The 19,916-nt window shown below is 53.4% G+C and overlaps 1 protein-coding gene across 2 annotated transcripts in view; it reads right to left on the bottom strand.

Annotated features, from left to right (window-relative positions):
* Window positions 1–19,916, bottom strand: part of ITPR3 (inositol 1,4,5-trisphosphate receptor type 3) — a 66,251-nt gene that overhangs the window by 38,652 nt on the left and 7,683 nt on the right. For both annotated transcript variants that reach the window (XM_059400042.1, XM_059400043.1), the window contains exons 2-3: window positions 11,848–11,918; window positions 986–1,107 (exon numbers count right to left, since the gene is read on the bottom strand). In XM_059400042.1, coding sequence (XP_059256025.1) covers window positions 986–1,107; window positions 11,848–11,918 — 193 coding nt within the window. The remainder of the gene's footprint in view (window positions 1–985; window positions 1,108–11,847; window positions 11,919–19,916) is intronic.

Below are 19,916 nucleotides of genomic sequence, written 5' to 3'. Positions count from 1 at the left end.
ATCCCCAGTTCAGCCGCAGGAAGGATGCCGGTGACAGCACCCAACCCAGGAAGAAAGATGAGATATTTATGACAGAGCTCTGGCAGCCCACCCCTGAACCCCCTCTTTCCAGCCCAGTTCATAGCTGTGGGGTGAGGCCCATCCTTCCCCATTTCATTTCCACCTCCTCAGGGAAGGGGCCCACAGAGAAGCAAGTCTCCATGACAGTGAGGGGCACACCAGGCCTGAGGGAGGACCTCAGAAACAGGCTTCGAAGCTGCTGACCACAGCCAAAGCCTCCTATTCGCTTTTTCATGGGGACTGGGCTAGGGGCCCTGAGAGTCTGTCCAGAGAGCACTCACTACCTAGGATGTCCACTGAGCCACTGCCCCCAAGAGACCCATGAGCAACCACCAAACCCTTCCATGGTGCACTGTCCATGTGTCCAACGAGCCCAAGGTGGGTCAGAGACCTGGGAGCCATTTGGGGCCTACCACAAAGTCTCTGGTTGAGCATAGACAGCCCAGCCCCCTCTAAGGGCCCCAGGATCCAAATGGATAAAATGAGGGAGGTGGTTAAGACTGGTTGTCAAGTCAGGTTCCCTGGAGCCACTATCACCAGGAACTAATGGTAACTTCCCGTACAGCTGTACAGGTTGTTCACTGCACCACGCTGTCCAGCTGAAGGGCTGGGTGGGAGCTGAAATCTAGTCCACCTTTCACTCACTGACCCATATGTCCTGGGCAGAGGGCCACGCCAGCCTGAAGGAAGGAGCACCTCCTTCTAACTGGCACAAAGGGTCATACAGACGAGTGGATCACTGGGAAGGCACGCTACTTCCCCTCTTTCACCGCATTCGCACCCACGCATACCACTCTCTTGCATGCTGGGCTTCTGGACTCAGCCACCGGGCCCCTTTGTCTCTGATGAACAACATCCAACCCCTGACATCCACGTGTGCCCAGCTCCCTGAGGCGCACAGGCGCTCTGCTGCGCGCAAACCCACCTGCAACTTCTGGAGCAACACCACGTCGGCGATCTTCTCCTTGTCCTGCTTGGTCTGCTTGGCCTTCCAGTACTGCTTCTGGGCTGAGTAGCGGTTCATGGGACACACCTTGAAGAGGCAGTCTGTGGGAGGGCGGGCAAGGGCAGGGGGAGATCAGTTCATGCAGGGCTCGGCCTGCTACCTGGCCCCCAAATCCCACCTCCGCTCTACCCATCCCTCCCCACCCTCCTGCCCCACTAGGTAGTTGGTTGGAAGAACCCCAAAGAACGTGGAGAAGGCGCGAGGGCAGGATCTCACTTGGGAGGCAGACACATGCCCTCCTCCCTGTGGCGGATTTATCAGAGGCCCTTGAGTCCCGACCCCATGCCCATTCTGTGCCCACTTTTGTGGACATTGGTGGCTGACAGCTAATACCTACATCCTTCTCTGACTCACTGCCATCTTGCCCACAGATGCCTGGGAAGTTATATCCCATGCCATCCCCGACCCCCGCCCTCAAGAGCAGCTCACTGTGAGCTGCTGACACAGAATCATCGGGCCTCTGGAGGTGACCTGTGTGGGGGTCTGGTCATTCCCCAGCTCCCTGCAGTATCGCCCTGGAACCACATCCTTGTCTGGGACTTCCCTGGCCCTAAATGAGGAAGGCTCCCTCACTTTCTCCTCCTGAGACCCCTCCTCCATAGGCTCTGCTTCCAGGGAACTAGACCTAAGACCAAGCCACTCAAAACTCCATGAACATGTTCACTGTTCCGATTTTTATTTTGGAAAGCAGACAAAACACCTTTGATTTTCGCAAGCCCAAACTCCAGAGAGGGAGCCAATGTTTCTACTCATCTGAAAGAAGCAGGAGTTGGAAAATCCTATTCTGAAGTGTGGCAGGAGGGGATGGAGGATTATGGGTCATGGTCAAGTGATGGCTCAGTGGCTGGGCTGGGTTGCCAGTGGCATGGGTTACACTCCCAGGCAGTGGGTTCCCTGTCACAGGAGGGAATCACAGCCTGGACAAGGGACTGGCCTCTAAGATGCTCTCATACTACAGGCTGGGCCTCCATGACTGCATAGGCTCCAGCGGCATGGCGCCCAGGAGCTGGGATGGCTGTGTTGGAGCGTCCCTCCTTCAAGTCCTTTTCATCTGCCCTCCAAAGGAAGGCTAGGTGCCCACTGTAGTCAAGGCTGGTCATCCAACCCCCAAAAACTAAAAAGCAAAACTGGGTGCTCCTGGGTGGCTCAGTCAGTGAAGCGCCTGCCTTCAGCTCAGGTCATGATTTCAGGGTCCAGGGATTGAGCCCCACATTGGGCTCTCTGCTCAGCGAGGAGTCTGCTTCTTCCTCTCCCTCTGACCCTCCTCCCCACTTGTGCCCTCTCTCTCTCTGTCTCAAATAAATATTTAAAAAGAAGCAGCAGCAGAAGCAGCAGCAAAACTGGATTTTCTAACTAGTCCATTAACACGCAGCCCCCTGGTGCCATCCGGAAGAGAGACTGAGCGAATCGAAGTTCAGAGAAGACAGAACTTCCTTAAAGGGAGAGGGGGAAACAGCAGTTCTATAAGTGGGTAGAGTCACCAAGGCCTGCCCTGCCTGGTCCACCTTGATACCACCAGCAGGAGCGGGCACTGCTTCTAGAAACAAGCACTCAGTTTGTTGGACAGAGTAGGTCTTTACAAGGATCTGCTTAGCCCTCAAGAAGCAGCTCAGGTGTCACCTCCTCCAAGAAGTCTTCCTGCTTCTTCAGGCTGGGCTGGAGCTCTCAGGGCTCCCCAGACCCCCAGCTTACCACACCGATCTCACTGCCTTGTTAGAAGCCACCAGTTCCCAGCCAAAGTCAGAGCAGTGACCCAAGCCAGGGATTGTCTGGCAAAGTGGGGGGAGGAGGTGGTCCCAAGAGAGGTAACAGCTTGCATTTAGTGGGCAGGGCAGGGATGCTGGACATCAGCACCATAAAGATCGTCCAGCACAGGGGCGCCTGGGTGGCTCAGTGGGTTCAGCCGCTTCCTTCGGCTCAGGTCATGATCTCAGGGTCCTGGGATCGAGTCCCTCATCGGGCTCTCTGCTCAGCAGGGAGCCTGCTTCCTCCTCTCTCTCTGCCTGCCTCTCTGCCTATTTGTGATCTCTGTCTGTCAAATAAATAAATAAAATCTTTAAAAAAAAAAAAAAAAAGATCGTCCAGCACAACTCCTGCCAAGAACATTCTGCCACACACTTGTGGGTGGACTGCTGCGGGCAGTGCTCTGGGTCCAGAGTGGCACACAAAAACACAAAGGATTTTTTGCCTGGTTTCAGCAATCAGTGAATTTTTCAAGAATGCAACTCAGATATAAGCTGAGGGAATCTGTGTTGTCCTTTGTGTTGTTCAAACTTTACCAGGAGTGGTTTTTTTTGTTTGGTTTTTTTTTTTGGCTGTTTCAGAGAATGCATCACTCCTGGCCATGCCAGATGCTTGCATTTGTGGCTGCCCTAGTCATGATTCACAGGCAAGCTCTGACTGCGTCCTTGGGCCTTCTAGTTGTGCCCGACATTGACTTCTAAAGCGCCTATTACTTCATTAGAAATCGCTTTCCTTTTACGTCTCTTTTTGCTCACACTTAGGACATTATATTGGCCTCGTTCCCTGACCCCCGCCAGCTCCAGGCTCCCTCAGACCCTGGCCCCGCCCCCACCATTTTATATGATATAAATATAGATATACATCTGTTGTATTACTTTTGAATTCTACTTAAGAATATCAAAGCATGCTCTGGTTCTGACAGGCTAATCTGCAGGTGGGCAGGGCCACATGGAGCTCATCACCTTGTCGCCAGCGCCTAGCCTGGGGCTCAACAAATACCTGCCAGATGAACGCATGAATCTAGAAACGACTCTTTCATGCGGATGAGATGGGACCTGAATTTATAGCCGAGAAAAGAGGAAAAGGATAAGGCACTGCAAGTGGAGGGAAGGACCAGAGGGCACCACGTGGAGGGGGCAGTGAAGTGATAGCAGCCAGTCACTTTGGGTCTGGCGAGCTGGGACGGGAGGGGCCAGGCCAGGACCCTGAACCTGAGTGAGCCTGGAGCCCACAGGCCTTGGCGATCATGAACTCTCTGGTCTCCCTACACCTCCACTCTTCCCCCTTACCCCACCACTCCCAATCCAGAAAGGAGAACAGAAGGAAAGAGAGAGGTGGCCCCAGGTCACCCTAGAGCAGAGGTTCTCAAGCTTTTCTGAACTGACTCCTCGAGGAAAGATATTTTTGGATCACCATTTCATGAAACAACATGAGGGGCTTCCGCCCCTGGTAAGCGGGGCAGGCTCTGACGGGGCTGAGAACCATGGTTATAATATCTTTTGGACCAATCCAACCAGAAAACAACTAACACAACCGGATTTTTCAAATGGGTATTATTTTAAGACTTCTGAAAGAGCTGACAAACGAGCGAAGAATTATTGGGCCCGAGAAGAGGATCAAAGGGAAGTTAGAAAGCTATAGAGACACCCAAGTTTTCACCCTGAGAATAGTCACTGATTCCAGAAAAGAGGCTTTTTATGTGGGTGGCTTCATCAGGGGAAGGGGGTGGGGTGCAGAAATCCAAGCCCAGGCCCATGGAAGGTAGGAGTCTAACAGGAGACACCCCACTCAATAAGCTGGGACCCCAAAGGGTTACACTCCCAAGTAAAGGCTGAACCCGAAACAGAACAGATCCTTCCAGGAACTAGAACCCTGTTGGAATCCCCTGGATGGTTCAGGAAACCCCAAATCTGATCCTGGCCTCAGGCAGCCTTGGACAGACGGAGTCCCAGGAGTCTGGTAATAGGATATGTAAACCCCCTCTGGAGGAAGGTACCTCCCTCCTGGTCTATAACCACTTGTAGCAAATTCTTCAGATGCAATGGCCAGCATACAGTCAAAGCCAGCCAGGAGCTCTCGAGAACTAGCTGTTGTGAGAGAGAACCAACCCACTAAACAGACAGTAGAAACAGACTCGAAGAGACTCCAGACACAGATGTCAGTAGAACAGATATGCCTACTCTGCTTAAATCCACGAAAGCCCGAGGATCCCTGCAGAGAAGAGGAAACTGTAAAGAGTAACATCTCAGACTGAAAAAGAACCAAATGGAATCTCTATAAATGAGAAAGCTTCAACAACCACATTTAATACTCATCGAAGGGGCACCTGGGTGGCTCAGGGAGTTAAGCCTCTACCTTCAGCCCAGGTCATGATCTCAGGATCCTGGGATCAAGTTCCGCATTGGGCTCTCTGCTCAGCAGGGAGCCTGCTTCCTCCTCTCTCTCTCTGCCTACTTGTGATCTCTGTCTGTCAAATAAATAAATAAAATCTTTATAAATAAATAAATAAATAAAAATCATCAAACGCATTTACCAAGAAGGAAGGAGCTGAAGGAAGAATGAATGAAACAGGAACGACCCCTACTATCATGATGCATTCGGATTCCATTGTGTCCAGGTCTTTAAAGGATGGGGGAGCCCCCCTAAAGGGACTTCGCACAGCCACAAATGGGTCAGAGCCCTTGTCTGAATGAATCACTGTTCTGGAGTGTCCCAGGAGGGGGAAGGAAACCAGACGTGATCTCTCCAGGCTCCTGACTCTTCTGTCTTTGTCTGGGAAATGGACTCCCTAGCACTTGTCAAACTTTACTTTTTCTCTCTCACACAGATCATCCCTTAGATCCTGGTCCATAGTGCATGTCGGGAAATGCTTGTTGAATGAATAAATGACTTGAGTCCTCTCCAATATCTGTGGCACACGTCCAGGCTTTTACGGGGCTGTTGGCCTAACGGCAGCACTGTCAGAACCCCAGAAGGGGCTGGAAACTTTCTTCTCCCCAAACCCCAGGGCAGGAGGGCAGGATGGGAGGAAGAAAGATGGAAGGTGACCAAGAGACCGGGCTCACACAGGAACAGCAGCAGCAAAGGCCAAGAGAAAAGTATGGGTCTGGGGAGGTTTCCAACAGTCAGGACGGTGTGTGTTGGGGGACATGCACTCATGGCTAAGGGGGTCCAGAGCCTGTGGGGCGGCAGACAAGAGGATATTCACGTAGTAAACAAAGTCTAGCGACATTCCCTGAAACTAAAGTTCCTAACAGTTCAAAAAGCCACTGCCACTGGGGAGCTATAAAAAACACAAAGTCCTGGGGCACCAGAGTGGCTCAGTTGGCTCAGGTCATGATCTCAGGGTCGTGAGATGGAGCCCCCGGTGAGGCTCCATGCTCAGCAGGGGCAGGGGGATCTGCTTGAGATGCCCTCTCCCTCTCCCTGTCCCCCTCCCCAACCCCTTGTCTCCTTAAAATAAATTAATTAATTCAATCTTTAAAAAAAAAAAAAAATACAAACTCCTAGGTTCTGCATCAATTCAGCAGGCTGGAGCAAGGCCAGGCGAGGTGGGGGGGCGGGCAGGTGATATGCTTATATAAAGGCACCCTGAACCCTAAATAGTTCTGCCGCTCCATCAAGATTGAAAAACACCAGTGCCCAGGACTGGAGGTGAGAACGCAGCACAGGAATAAAATTCTACAGCCACAGTAATGTCCAAGCTCTGTCGTAAATCGTGTAAACATCTGCTTCTAATTATTTTCAACATTTAGACTCTACCTACTGAACAAAACATAAAAGACTTCATTGTGGTTCCAGAAGAGAAGGCAAGGTTATTCGGTCTTGATGTAAAACTGAATGTGCGTCTGGCAGCAGAGGGAAGGGGCGTGGGGCAGTGCAGGGGCTGCTGGCCTGCTGGGGAAACCAAGGTGGAACCATGCCCCTCTCCCCGGCGTTTATAGCAGGTGACAACAGAGAATCGAGACAGGCTGCCCCCGAGATAGGCTGCCCTCAGGAGGACAGGGCAGAGGAAGCGGAAGAGTGGCCCAGGGGAGCTGAATTCTCCTGGAATAAGCAACACAGGGTGAGACCTGGGAGCAAACAGAACAAACAATGAAGAGCTTGAAGGGACCACCTTCTCCTATGACATTGACCCCCCCCCACCGGCTCCCTGGGGCAACCTCGCAGCTGGTCTAACCTTCCCCAGCAGCTGGTCTAACCTTCCGGGAGCAAACCTGTGTTTGTTCAAAATGTCAAGGGACAAGGGTCTTCACTGCAGCACTGTCTGGAAAGATGGAGATTAGGAAGAGCTCAAGTGTCCATCAGAGGGGACTGGTTAAATACATTCCAACCGATCCAAATAATGGAATGTTCTGCAGCCGTAAGAGGGAGAGGTCAGAAATTCCCACAGGTGCTACATGTGAGTAAACCTTGAGGCCATTATGCTAAGTGAGAGAAGCCAGTCACAAAAGGACAAATACTGGATGACTGCACTGTGTGGGTACTTAGAACAGTCAAATTGTTCGAGGTGAAAGTAGCATGGTGGTTGGAGAGTGGGGCTGCGGTGGTAACTATTCAATGGGTTTAGAGTTTCAGTGTTGTAGGAAGACGAAAGTTCCACGGCGGATGGTGCCGGTGGCTGCCTATCGGTGACAATGTGCTTAATGCCCCGAACCATACACCTAAAAATGGTTAAAGATGGGAAACTCTGGGAGCGCCTGGGTGGCTCAGTGGCTTAAGCCGCTGCCTTCGGCTCAGGTCATGATCTCAGGGTCCTGGGATCGAGTCCCTCATCGGGCTCTGTGCTCAGCAGGGAGCCTGCTTCCTCCTCTCTCTCTCTGCCTACCTCTCTGCCTACTTGTGATCTCTCTCTGTCAAATAAATAAATAAAATCTTAAAAAAAAAAAAAAAAAAGATGGGAAACTCTGTGTTAGAGATCTTTACCACAGTTTAAAGATAAATAAATATTTCCTAAATGTTTCAAAGCAGCTAAGTTATAGAAACACTATTTTCACACAGTTGTCCAGGACACAGAACAGAAATAGTGTCTAAATGAAAAAAACAAAAACAAAACAGAGTTCAAGATCTCTATATGCTAATATGAAAAGGTCTCCAGTAGGATCTGTAGTAAGATTTATAAAGTCAAAACAAAACAAAAAACAGAAGAATATATAGAGAATGCTACCTTTGTGTAAGACAAGGAGGAGGGACTCCAAATATATGTTTGTATTTGCAAACACTGGAGGATGCATAAGGAGCTCAGGAAAGTGGTCTCCTGAAGGGATGATCATAGAGGAGGGGAGTGGGGGGACCAGGCAGGTGGGAGCAGACCCTGTCCCCCTATCTGTACAATGTTTTGATATTTTAATCATATGAATAAATTACCCAGTCTGTTTTTCTATATGGTTGCCCCCAGGAAGGGGGGACAGAAGGTCCGAGAGTGTGAGGTGGGACACCACGGCTTTCACCTTGAACCTCGAGTCTGTATTTGCATTACTTTTATAAAACAGGGTTGGGGGGGTGAGGAGAACAAAATTTTAAGGGGCCAATAAACATAGAAAAGATGTTCCATCTCACTAGTCCTCAGAGGAATGCAAATTAAAACCACAGTGAGATGCCATTTCACACCCAGCAGGCTGGAAGATATTTAAGTGGGATAGACCCAAGTGTGGCAAGAATGCAGGTGGAAGCGGTGGGGGGGGGACACACCCACAGTCTGTGGAGGGTGAGCACGCACAGCCCCATGGGAAGGCTCAGAAGAGCTTCTTCGCAGCAGGACTCCCCCTCCCTGGGAACACACCCAGGAAACTCTTGCCCGGAGCCCAAGGACGTGGATGGGACCACTCACCACAGCATGGCCAGCAACGGCCAGAAGCTGGAGATGGCCTAAGTGGCCATCAGCAGGAGAACCGATAAAAGGCTTGCTGCTTATTCACCCAATGGAATATTGTATAGCAGTCGACGAGATGAACTAGACCCACATGTGTCAATGTGCAGAAATCTCACAAACGATGCAGAATGAAAAATGTGCAGAAAGATTTTAATATACGGGGTTATAAAAACAGGAAATAATACCCTGTATCACTCGTGAGTATAGCCCTGTGGATTAATAGCAAAAGTATAAGAAAAGGCTCCTGAAATATACACAAATTTCTGATGAGGATTTGCCTCTGGAGAGGGAGGGAGAGGAAAAGGATCAGGGAGAAGACCCAGAGGGCTTTCGCTACAGGCATAAGAGCCTTTAAAAAAGACAGGGTCTGGGGGCGCCTGGGTGACTTGGTCAGTTGAGCATCGGACTATTGGTTTTGTCTCAGGTCATGATCTCAGGGTGGTGGGATGTGGGACTGAGCCCCACATCAGGCTCTGGGCTCAGCGCAGGGTCAGCTGGAGATGGTGTCCCTCTCCCTCTCCCCCCCGCCCCGCTCCTCCCCGTGCCTGCACCTGCGGGCTCTCTATCTCTCACTAAGGGAAATAAATAAAATCTTTTTAAAAAAATGACAAGGTTTGAAATGAACATGGCAAAAAGGATTTTGACAGAGCTCTCTTTACTTCTGTGTAGAGTTAAAATATGTCTTAATCATAACAAAAAAATAAATACATAAACGGGGCTCGGAAAGTGGGGCAGATAGAGCAGAAGCACAGGCTTGGGGGAGGTGAGGGCACCCAGCCTCCTGACTGGCCTCCTTCCCCGGCACTGTCCCTCCCCCACACCAGTCTGGCCCCTGCATACACTCCTGGGGTCGCTGTAGCTGGGAGTAAGGTTGACTAGGAGGCGAAAGCTGTCCAAGCCCTTCACTGCATTTCCCCGGGCTCCGCATGGAAGAGGAAATAGAAAAACGGCTCATGGGAGGGAACATGCCCAGACTTCAGGGCCTGACCAGCAGCTCATAACTCAGAGCAGCCATAACCCCAAGATTCCTATGGTGAAGCAGAGGTTAGAGATGGTGGGCTGAACTGGGTTATCCCACGCATTGGGGAACCAGTAGCCTGGGCCTCCCCAGGCCCTGCACACTCTGGAAAGAATTCCCAGAACATGTCGGGGCTTGGAATGGCCTTAGAGGATGGCTAGAGCTGAAACCACAAACGAGAAGCCAATCAGGGGCTTATAGGTTGGCTGGGAGCGTCCCCGGGCTTTGCCAGCTCAGCCTGGGGGTCTCCAGCGCCAGCGGGTGAGAACAACCAAGCTGCAGGGGGAGAGAGGGAGAGACCAGGGTTCGCAGCAATAGCTGGGCCCACCCAAGGATGGCAGGACAGCACTCGGGGGCCCTTAGGACACAGCCATCCCTGATAACTTCTAGCCCACTTCTGACATGCCTCCCACGGCCGCCGTGCCCTTGCCGGGACCTCCTTCCGGTGCCAGGGTATTTACAGGAGAGAACTGGGACTCCCAGGCAAGAGGCCAAACTCTGCTTTTCTTTTTCTCCTCTGCCTCAAAATGAAGAAGTTGGAGGCCATGTCTCTTTGTCCCAAATTCTAATACTCCGGCTGTACCCACCAACCCCTGGGCTGCACAGAGACCTCATCCTGGCCCAGAAGGCCGGCTCTTCTCAGGTCTAAATAGGGCCCCAGGAAGTTCAGAGGGGCCCCTGCCTGCCTCCCCCAGACACCACAGGCCAGGACCTGGGGCAGAAGGGCAGGGAGCAGGCTGGAAGCTCTCTGAGTTGGCTGGGCGCAGGGAGGCCCCTCCCTCAGGAGCCTCAAAGCTCTCCTACTTCGGGCTCCAGGAGAGGCCCATGCACTGTCTCCACCTTCAGGACCCGGAGAGCAATCAGACCTGGGCCAACAAGCGGGAGGCCCGCACGAGTGCCCTGAAACCCCTAAAGCCTGGGCCCAATGCCTTGGAGGCTGGGTCTGACTGAGGGACTCTGGGACAGGTCACATCAATGGAACTAGAGGAGCCAGGCCTGAGAGAGGCAGCAGGGGCGGGAGGAAGCCTGAGGAGGGGCCGATGCCTGCCTTTATTCCTCAGCTGTGTAGCAGACCCCCACTCTGTGGCAGACACCACACAGAAAACAGTGAACAAAACAACCAGAATGGAGGTGAGAGAGGCAGCAGGGCCCGATGGCAGGGCTGAGGGGTCCACGGTGGTAAGGGAGGGAAGTCCAGGGGCAAGGCCCGACCTAAGACCCCCAAGCAGAGCCCATGACAGAAGCAGAACAACAGGTGTGGGGCCCCTCTGCGGGCTGGGGGGCCCCCCTCCATCTCCTCCAGCCTCCCATGGATAGACAAGGCCCCGGCAGACCGACGAAGGCTGGGGATGCCACAGGATTATCTTAAACCCCGCTTCCCTCCCAGCATCCCCCCTCAAGGACAATCCCGGCTAATCTCTCCCCAGAGGAGCAGCCCCGTGGGCAGACAAGGCGGCAGCTGCCTGGCATGTTCCTGCCTGCTCCCACCCTGCCCACCACACCCGGGATCTGTCTGATTGTCTGTCTCGGCTTTGCAGGGCATCACAACAATAACACCTTGCCTCAGCTGGGCACAGTGACAGCGGGAGAGCATTTAATTCCCTGGGCGCCCCTGTGCCTGCAGGGTGGGGCTGAGGGGCAGAGCCAGGCCGGGGCTCCACCAACTCTCCTAGGGCTGGAGTCATCCACGGCCTGGGCCTGGGGACACAGTGGGACAGGGATCACGGGTTCCAATCCCCATACCACCCTTATGGGAGCACATGGAAGAGCTCTCCCCCCGACCCCCGGGACCTCCCAAAGCCTGAGAAAATTCTCCCTCCCCTGCTCCCTCCGAAAATGCCCCATCGTGCAGACAGAGAAGGCCTTGTGGCTGGTGGGGAGTTGTGGGGGCGAAAGGCTCCCAGCCAAAAGTGCGTGTGCTCCTCAGAGTGGAGGCAGCCTCCAGAAAATGAAGGCAGAGGCCATCTGTGCCAAGATGGCAGTGGAAGCCAATGGGGGGGTTCCCACTGACTACAGTAGTGTGAGGACTGCCAGGCAGTGCCTCATCTGACCCAGCCCATGGGCACTGGACGGGATCAAATGGGTTCTGTCCCTGGTCCAGGACTCTGCAGCCTGGGAGGAAGGCTGGTGTGGAGGTGGGGGTCTTACCTCGGAACTTCTTAGGTGGGTTGTCCAGGTCCCCCGCCGCGGGCTCCACCACACAGCGGTCATCCACCAACCTGGGTGAAAAGGTAGCCCAGTCAGGGGGAGAGGAGAGACCATCTCCCCAGGTGTCCCTCTTTTTTTTTTTTTTTTTTTTTAAAGATTTTATTTATTTATTTGACAGAGAGAAATCACAAGTGGATGGAGAGGCAGGCAGAGAGAGAGAGAGAGAGGGAAGCAGGCTCCCCGCCAAGCAGAGAGCCCGATGCGGGACTCGATCCCAGGACCCTGAGATCATGACCTGAGCCGAAGGCAGCGGCCTAACCCACTGAGCCACCCAGGCGCCCCCAGGTGTCCCTCCTTAGGGGCAAGGGATTCAGGGCACCAGGGAGGCCTCCCCAAAAACCCCTCTCCATCACTGTCCAACTCCCAACCCCTCAAGTCTTTACCTTTCCTGGCACCACTGTTAAAACAGATGGGGGAGTCCTAGGAAAAGCCCAGAGACACACCCAACCCACCCCCAACCCCCGCCCTCTGCAGGACGGAGGGAGCTAGAGCTGTCCTTTGAGGGGGTCTGCCTCCAGTCTGGGCTCCCACGCACTGTGGACATAAGGCTCATGAAAGCCCTGAGACCCTGCTGCCCAGACCTGAAAGGGCAGTGGGCAAAGCAAGAAGGAAAGGGAAGAGGACTAAGAGAAACAGACAAAGTAAGAGAGACTCAGAGAGGGTGGAGGGGAGACACAGAGAGAGCAGAAGAGAAAAGATAGAAAAATAAGTAGGATACAAACAGAGGCACAGAAAGACTGGAGACAGGTGGACAGATGGCAGAAGTTTATGAAACATCAAACTAGGGGGACCATCCTTTGGTCCCAAAGACCAGACAACAAACCTAACACCTTCTCAACCCCAGTCAGGCCCCATTCCACACCCTCCTTTTTGACCTACCCTAGGGCCCCAAACCCCCCTCTTAAGCCACAACTGGAATTAATCCTGAATCTCTGGAGGACAACCATCCACCCACCCAGCCACCCATCCATCCATCCGTCCATCCACCCACTGATCTATCCATCTACCCATCCATCCATTCATCCATCTACCCACCATCCATCCAGCCACCAATCCATCCATCCATCCATCCATCCATCCATCCATCCATCCATTCCTGCATTTAAGTCTTTAATGCCATCCCAGGCGCTAGGATACCGTGATGATCATCCACCCTTTCAGAGGCTGTCTATCTCAGCACTTCACAGCTGTTCCCTCTGAATTCTCACCAACTTCCCCACAGGGTCTAGTCATTAACACCATTTTTTACAGAAGAGGAAACTGAGTTTGAAGGTGAGATAATTTGCCTGAAGTCACAGAGCTGATTCCAAAACCCCCTCCTCTCCTCCTTGGGTTGGCTAACAAGGTCTTTTGTGATCTGACCTCTACCCACTCCCCCCCCAGCTAGCCTCACAACTTCCTGTGCAAACCATGCTAAACCCTGCATTGATTCCAAGGTCCCTGGAGCTCTCATCCCTACCGAGGTGACTACCTCTGCAGTGGCAGTCCGTGATGCCCTTCATGCCCAGTCCACCCTGGCTCCCCACCAAGACCCAAGCCTAGCAGACCTCATTTATTCTTTGGCCCTCAGCCCCTTTTTCTACTCTATGAAACCTCCCCTGGCCAATGCCCTCCCTCCCACTGGGCCCCCTTCCCCCGTGTTCCCACAGCACTTGGTCCTGGCCTCTCCTGCTGCCGTGTCTCTTCCTACTACCACTATTTGCCATATCTACACTCTGGGTTCCTTGAGGACAGGCCGCTGGTTTTTCCTTGGGCATCACCAGCACTTAGCTCAATGTGATCCATAAGAATAACAAAAGCAAGCAGGATTTTGAGTCTAATGTTTTCATATATTGTTATTTAGTTTTCTAAATCTATTTTGTCATTGTTGTTGCTGTTGTTTTAAAGATTTTATTTGACAGAGAGAGACACAGCTAGAGAAGGAACACAAGCAGGGGACCAGCAGGCAGAGGGAGAAGCAGGCTTCTTGCTGAGCAGGGAGCCTGATGCGGGGCTGGATCCCAGGATCCTGGGATCATGACCTGAGCCCAAGGCAGATGCTTAACGACTGAGCCACCCAGGAGCCCCTAAATCTATTTTGTTATTATTGTTATTATTTCCATTGTTACTATTTCCATTCTCTGCCCCACATTCGGGCAGAGAAGCCCAAGTCCAGAGAGGTAAACCATCTGGCCAGGGACACACAGTCAGCAAGAAGGGCTGGGTTTTGAAGCCAGGCTGAGCAGCGTCAGAGCGGATGTTGGGCAGGACTTTACAATGATGGGGAGGGGAAAGGCAGCTTGCTCTTCGAGGATTCCACCCCCCCCCACCTTGGTCTCTTTCCCTTTTCCCAGCCCCCAGTACCAAATCAGCACTTGTCCTCTGCCCCATTCCATCTGCTCGCACTCCCTCAGGCATCTCAGCCACACTCGTGGGTTCAAAGGACTGCTTTAGACACTGACCAATGCCTCCCATAGCCACCTCCCCCACAAACTCCAGACCGCAGCTCTAAACACCTCCACCTGGATGTCCACGGGCATCTCAGACTCGGCAGGTTCAAAACTGAGTTCCTGATCTACCACTTAAATGTGCTCCTCTTGAAGCTCTCTCCATCTCAGCTGACAGCAATTTCATTCTTCTCGTTGCTTAGGCCAAAAACCTTGGGTCAATCTTTGGCTCCTCTTCCATCTGCTTCTCACACCCCATCTGTGAGGCAACCCTGTGGGCTCTATCTTCACCATATGTGCGGAATCCTACCCCTTCTCATCTTTGCCACCAGCACTTGGCCAGCTGTCCCCTGGATGTGGGTAACCACCTTCTCATCGATCTCCAGATGTTCCCCTTATCTCTGTAAGACCCATTCTCTACACAGCGCGCATACCTTTCCTTTAAAAGGTGAGTCAGATCAGGGCAGTCCTCTGCTCAGAACCCTCCAGAACTACCCATCTCCATGTAAAAGCCAAGAATTCACAATGGCCTGAACCCACATGATCCAGCCCTCACCTCTCTGACCTTATCTCCCTCCCCTGCCCCTTTGCCCACTCTGCTCCAGCCCACAGCCCTCCTCCTCCAGGCTCCTCAAACCTTCGAAGACACTTGGTGCTGCTTCTTTTGTCTGCCCCCAGTTCCCTCCTGGCTCCCTCCCTCCCTCCCTCACTTCCTTCAGATCCGCTGCTCAAATGACCCACCACCCTGAATGCCCTCCTTTTTAAAACTTGGAACTGCTCCTTCTCACACTCCTTAGGGTCCTCCCTGCCTCCCTGTTCCCATAGTACTTCTCACCACCTGGCCTGCTGTACTTTTTACTTCTTTATTTTGGTTACACCCCCGCAAGCCCCGACTGACTTGGTATGGAAGAGCCATGAGGACAGGGATGGATCCTTTTGCTTCCTGCAGTATCCCCAGACCTGGACCACTGCCTGGCACAGAGCACACACACGGAACACACAGTGAGCGAATTAATTCACTTTACCAGCTTCTAAGAAAAGTAGATGAAAAGCAAAAGGTAAAGCCCCTGCCTCAGGGAGTTTCAAATCTCATTGGGAAGACAAGTCACACGCTCAGAAGAGTTTATGATATAAAGAATATGTATGAGTGCCAACTGGTGGTACCAGCTGTGGATTTTGTCCGAATCCAGGGAAGGAACAGGTCAGAGCTTGGCCAATCAGAGGAAGTGTGAAAGAAGAGCCAGGAGCTGTACTGAGCCTTGAATAATTCATAGAATTTCCTGTAAGACATTAGTGAATCAGATTATCTGCTTGTCTCTTAGCAAGGCCCTGAAGGGAGGAGACACAGGATGGATGCGTTTTGACGGGGGAAGGGAGGAAGTACAGGCCCTGGCCTGGGACCCTACACTGCCAGGGGTGCTGGGCAGCCACAGGGCATCATGGAAGTCAGTGTAGCTGAGGACAGGCTGGGGCCATCTCCAACAGACCCTATTAACAGCACTCAAGGCCTTGGGGGAGGCCACCTCCTCAGAGACTCTCTGAGGAAAAACCCATTTTCACCCTGACCCCACCACGGCTCCCCTGGGAGCTCCTCATCTGGGCCACACGTGCAGGAAAAACACACACAAATTCGGATGCCTGGCGTGCTTTTCCTAATCCCCCTGGCACAAATCTGCCGGGTCATTATGCGGATGTCCATCTGTCCCCTCCCACTCTAACACAGCTTCTGAAGCCCTGATGTCTCCAACTCAGCCCCTCCCCCCCATTGCCCCAGCGTGCAAAGCAGGGCACATATTGGGAGTGTGAGCTGAGACAACACAGGGAAAGGGAAGGATTGATTAGGAGGGGAAGACGGCCTCCAAGAGAACTCAAAGTTGAGAAGAAAAACACTCTCAACCTGCAGGCTGAGAAGGGACAGGAATGGTCAGTAGGAGGGACCAGAGCAAAGAAGCAAGCCAGGCAGGAGGAGAAAAGAGGCAGGGGTGTTTCCCGAAGGTATCAGAGGAACAAGGTCAGTTGATCGGACTTTCGGAGGTTCTCCTGGCTCTAACATTTCACACCCTCCGTCCTCCAGGTGTGGGTCCCAGCCTAGCAGAATCAACATCGCCCACGAACGCTGGACTACATTCCGTGCATCCTCCCAGAAACGTCTGAGGGGTGGCACCTTGCCCTACTCGTAGTTTTATTTCCTACCTGGTATTTCCCACCTGGTAGGGCTAGGTAGGGCAGCTCCCCACCTAGCCCATAAGCAAAGAAGGCATCGGCAGGGTGTTCAGAGTCCCAAATGTCCCCAAGCGCCCCCGCGAGAGCCTCCCTCCCTTCCTGTGCGTGTACTCATGAGGACTGAGGCAACCCAGGAAGGTGCTATCGGGCGGGAGGGGCGGGAGGGGTGCCTCAAGAAACCATTAATAGATAAACAGGGAAACGCTTATCAGATGGGCTGCAGGGAGACCCGAGGCCCGAAGGAGGCCCAAGATGACAGGTTAAGTTCTTACGGAGGCGGCGCCTCAGGGGGCAGCCCAAGTCGGGGCAGCTACGGTGGTCGCCCAGCGCGGGCTCCCCAAGGAGCCCTCCTACCCCGGGTGGGCACTGCGCTCTCACCCACAAGGCCCCGGCCGGCCCCGCCCCCCGCCGCCAGGCCCCACCTCTTACCCCGCCCCCGCCTCCATGCCCCGCCCCTGCCCCGCCCCCGCCACCCAACGAAACTCGCCACCCCTCGTGCAGCCGTCGCCCCGCCGCGCCGCCTTGCCCCTGCCTGTCTCGGCTGCAGGCGCGCGCGGGGGCGGGAGGGTGACGTGCGCCGAGTCCGCGCTTTCCTCCCCTTCGCGACTCGACCTGTTCCCCCCACGTGGCACCCACGTCCCGGGCTGTACCCCTCACTCTCCCACACGGGGACATCTGGGTTTATAAAACTAGCCGGACACGGGTCACAGGTGCTTCGGGTAAGCACCTGGCGCTGTAACCAGAGCCGAGCTCTGCGGGCGGGGGGAAGTAGCCGCGTCGCTTCACTCCACCCGGACCCCTCCCCTCCAGAGCGCCTCCGTCTCCTCCCTAGGTCCGGGGAAGGGCTGACTCCCACCCTCTGCCAGCCCGCTGATCTCATCGTCCCCACCTCCAGACGTTTGCACACCAGAAACCCTGTCCCAAGTCCTGCCAAGTCCTGCCACCTTCAGGGCCGCGCTTAGGCTCCTGCAGAGTTCCCCTCCTGGTCCCACCACTGACACCGCCCCTCATCTAAAAGCAGGTACCAGCCCATACACGTCCACAGTAGAAAAACCAACTTTCCAGAGTGCTAAACGTGTTTTAATTTATAAGCTGTTTTTACATCCAATACCTAATTCTATTCTTACTACAGTTCAGTGTGAGGTTCACTGAGTAAAATTAAAGGCCGCCTCTGCCTCCCCCATCTAAGCCCACAGAGTTGGTGAGTTGATGACACATGTACAAGCTAGGTCTCCATCCATTCAACAAAAACTTACAGGGAAGCCATTATGTGCTTGGGTGGGGTCAGGAAGCTCATACCCACCATGCTGAGTGCCCTAAGGACAGGAGCCATGTCCTAGAGGGCCAGCCCAGAGACTGCTAGGAGATGTATCTGCTGGGAGGCACAAAGCCAGTTTGAGCCTGGACTTGCATGGCCCAACAGGGCGTGGGCAGAGCGGGCAGTGGGATGAGGGTTAGTGGGGAGGGGTCTAGCAGGAGGCCTGTGGGCAGGGCTGCCCTGGACCCTTTGAAGAGGAGATGGTTGACAATTCTGCTCTACAAAGTTGTGGAGGAGGGTGCTGTCCTTGAAATGCCCATAGGGTCTGCACCCCAAGACCTTGGTCAGAGGGAAAAGAAGAGGGCAGATGTGTCCAGGGACCTGAGTGGCCCCATTCTGCCCTGACTGGACTTTGAGATCCAGGCAGGAGTAATAGAAAAGGTAGTGGGGCGGGTCGCTGCCATCTGGAAAGATTAGATAAGGGAGAGGAAGAAGGGAGCTAGAAATGGCGCAAGTGACTATCAGAAGAGCTTGAATCAAAGCCTGCACCCACCATCAGAGCAGGCACAAGACTGGGAACCCTGGACTGGGGAATGCCTGAGGGATTCTAGACATTCCCTCCCCAAGCCAGCTTGGAAACTGAGGCATGGAGGGGAAACTGACCGACTCAGGTCACACAAGTTAAAGGAACAGCCAGTTCCAGACCCCAGGTCTCTGACTCCCAGCCCAGGACACTGGCCACCATCTCACAAATCTAGGCCAGACCCAAGAACAGCCACTCCCAAATGTGGGCACTGTTAGAATACTGGGATTGGCAGGTGGTTCACATAGGCCTTGGAGTCTCTTTTGCCAAATACCAAAGTCACACCCACTAGATGGGGGTGGGGAGGGATATTGGGACAGGAACCCTGCCTGGTTCATTGGCAGGGATGCCTTCTCATCAGAGAAAAGAAATTCATTTCTGCATCCCTGAAAACCATCCATTTACTTAATTAACCTCTACATATCTTTCTGTACCAAAGATCCACCACTAGCCACCAGAGGGACCAGTATACAGAACAAGCCTGGATGACTAAATGTTTGTTGAATGACTTCACGAAGTCTCATGAAGGCTAAGAGAGATAGACTCTCTGGACCAAGGGGCAGGCAGGTAGGCTTCCTCTTCAGAGAGCTTACATCTAAAAAGGACAGTAAGGGGTGCCTGGGTGGCTCGGTGGGTTGGGCCTCTGCCTTCAGCTCAGGTCGTGATCCCAGGGTGCTGGGATCGAGCCCCACATCAGGCTCTCTGCTCAGCGGGGAGCCTGCTTCCTCCTCTCTCTCTGCCTGCCTCTCTGCGTACTTGTGGTCTCTCTCTCTTTCCAATGAATAGGTAAAATCTTAAAAAAAAAAAAAAAAAAAAAAGGACAGTAAGCCACACACTCAGAGAACCTCAAGAATCTCCCCACTGAGGCATGGTGGTGGCAAAAATGAATGAATTTTGGGCCCACTACAAATAAAGATGCCTGGTTAATGTGCATGGCTTCAGGACGCTGCCTCTGCCCATAGGCCTGGGTTTTTGGCTCTCAGGATTAGTGGGCTCTGGCAAGTGCTGGTATCTCAACAGAGCTGCTGGGTGCACGGGGAAGCGCACCCATTAGGCTAAGAAGAGGGACCGGGAGCTGGAGAGACAAGAGGGAAAGCTGAGAAAGGACAAAGAATGTGAAAGCAGGCTGGCCGGCCCTCACCTCACCCACAGGCCTTGCCTAGCCTAGGCCTTTCTCCTGCTCTCCATAACCCGGAACTGGACTCAGCCTGTCCTGCAAGACAGAGTAACTCAGGCCTCAGGACTCCTCAGAGCAGGCCCTGAGGCCCAGCCCACCTGGCTCCAGACTGCCACAGAGCTCTCTGGAAAACAGCAGCAAAAGCTGCCCTGACAAATCCAGAAAGTGAGACCGTCTGTAGCATAACCAGCCCTGTCTTGTCAGGAACTCAGTATCATCGCAGGAAAGAAAGAGGTGGGGGCCTAAGAAGCAAATGTGACATGTGAACCTTGACTGGACCCTGAACTAAAGAAACCACTGATTGAAGACAATGGTTTCCCCTGAGAGGGGAATCTGGATGGC

The sequence above is a fragment of the Mustela nigripes genome, chromosome 5 (genome assembly GCF_022355385.1).
Source record: "Mustela nigripes isolate SB6536 chromosome 5, MUSNIG.SB6536, whole genome shotgun sequence".
Taxonomy (NCBI): domain Eukaryota; kingdom Metazoa; phylum Chordata; class Mammalia; order Carnivora; family Mustelidae; genus Mustela; species Mustela nigripes.
Note: the sequence above shows the minus strand (reverse complement) of the source record. Positions and strands in the feature narration are given on the sequence as shown.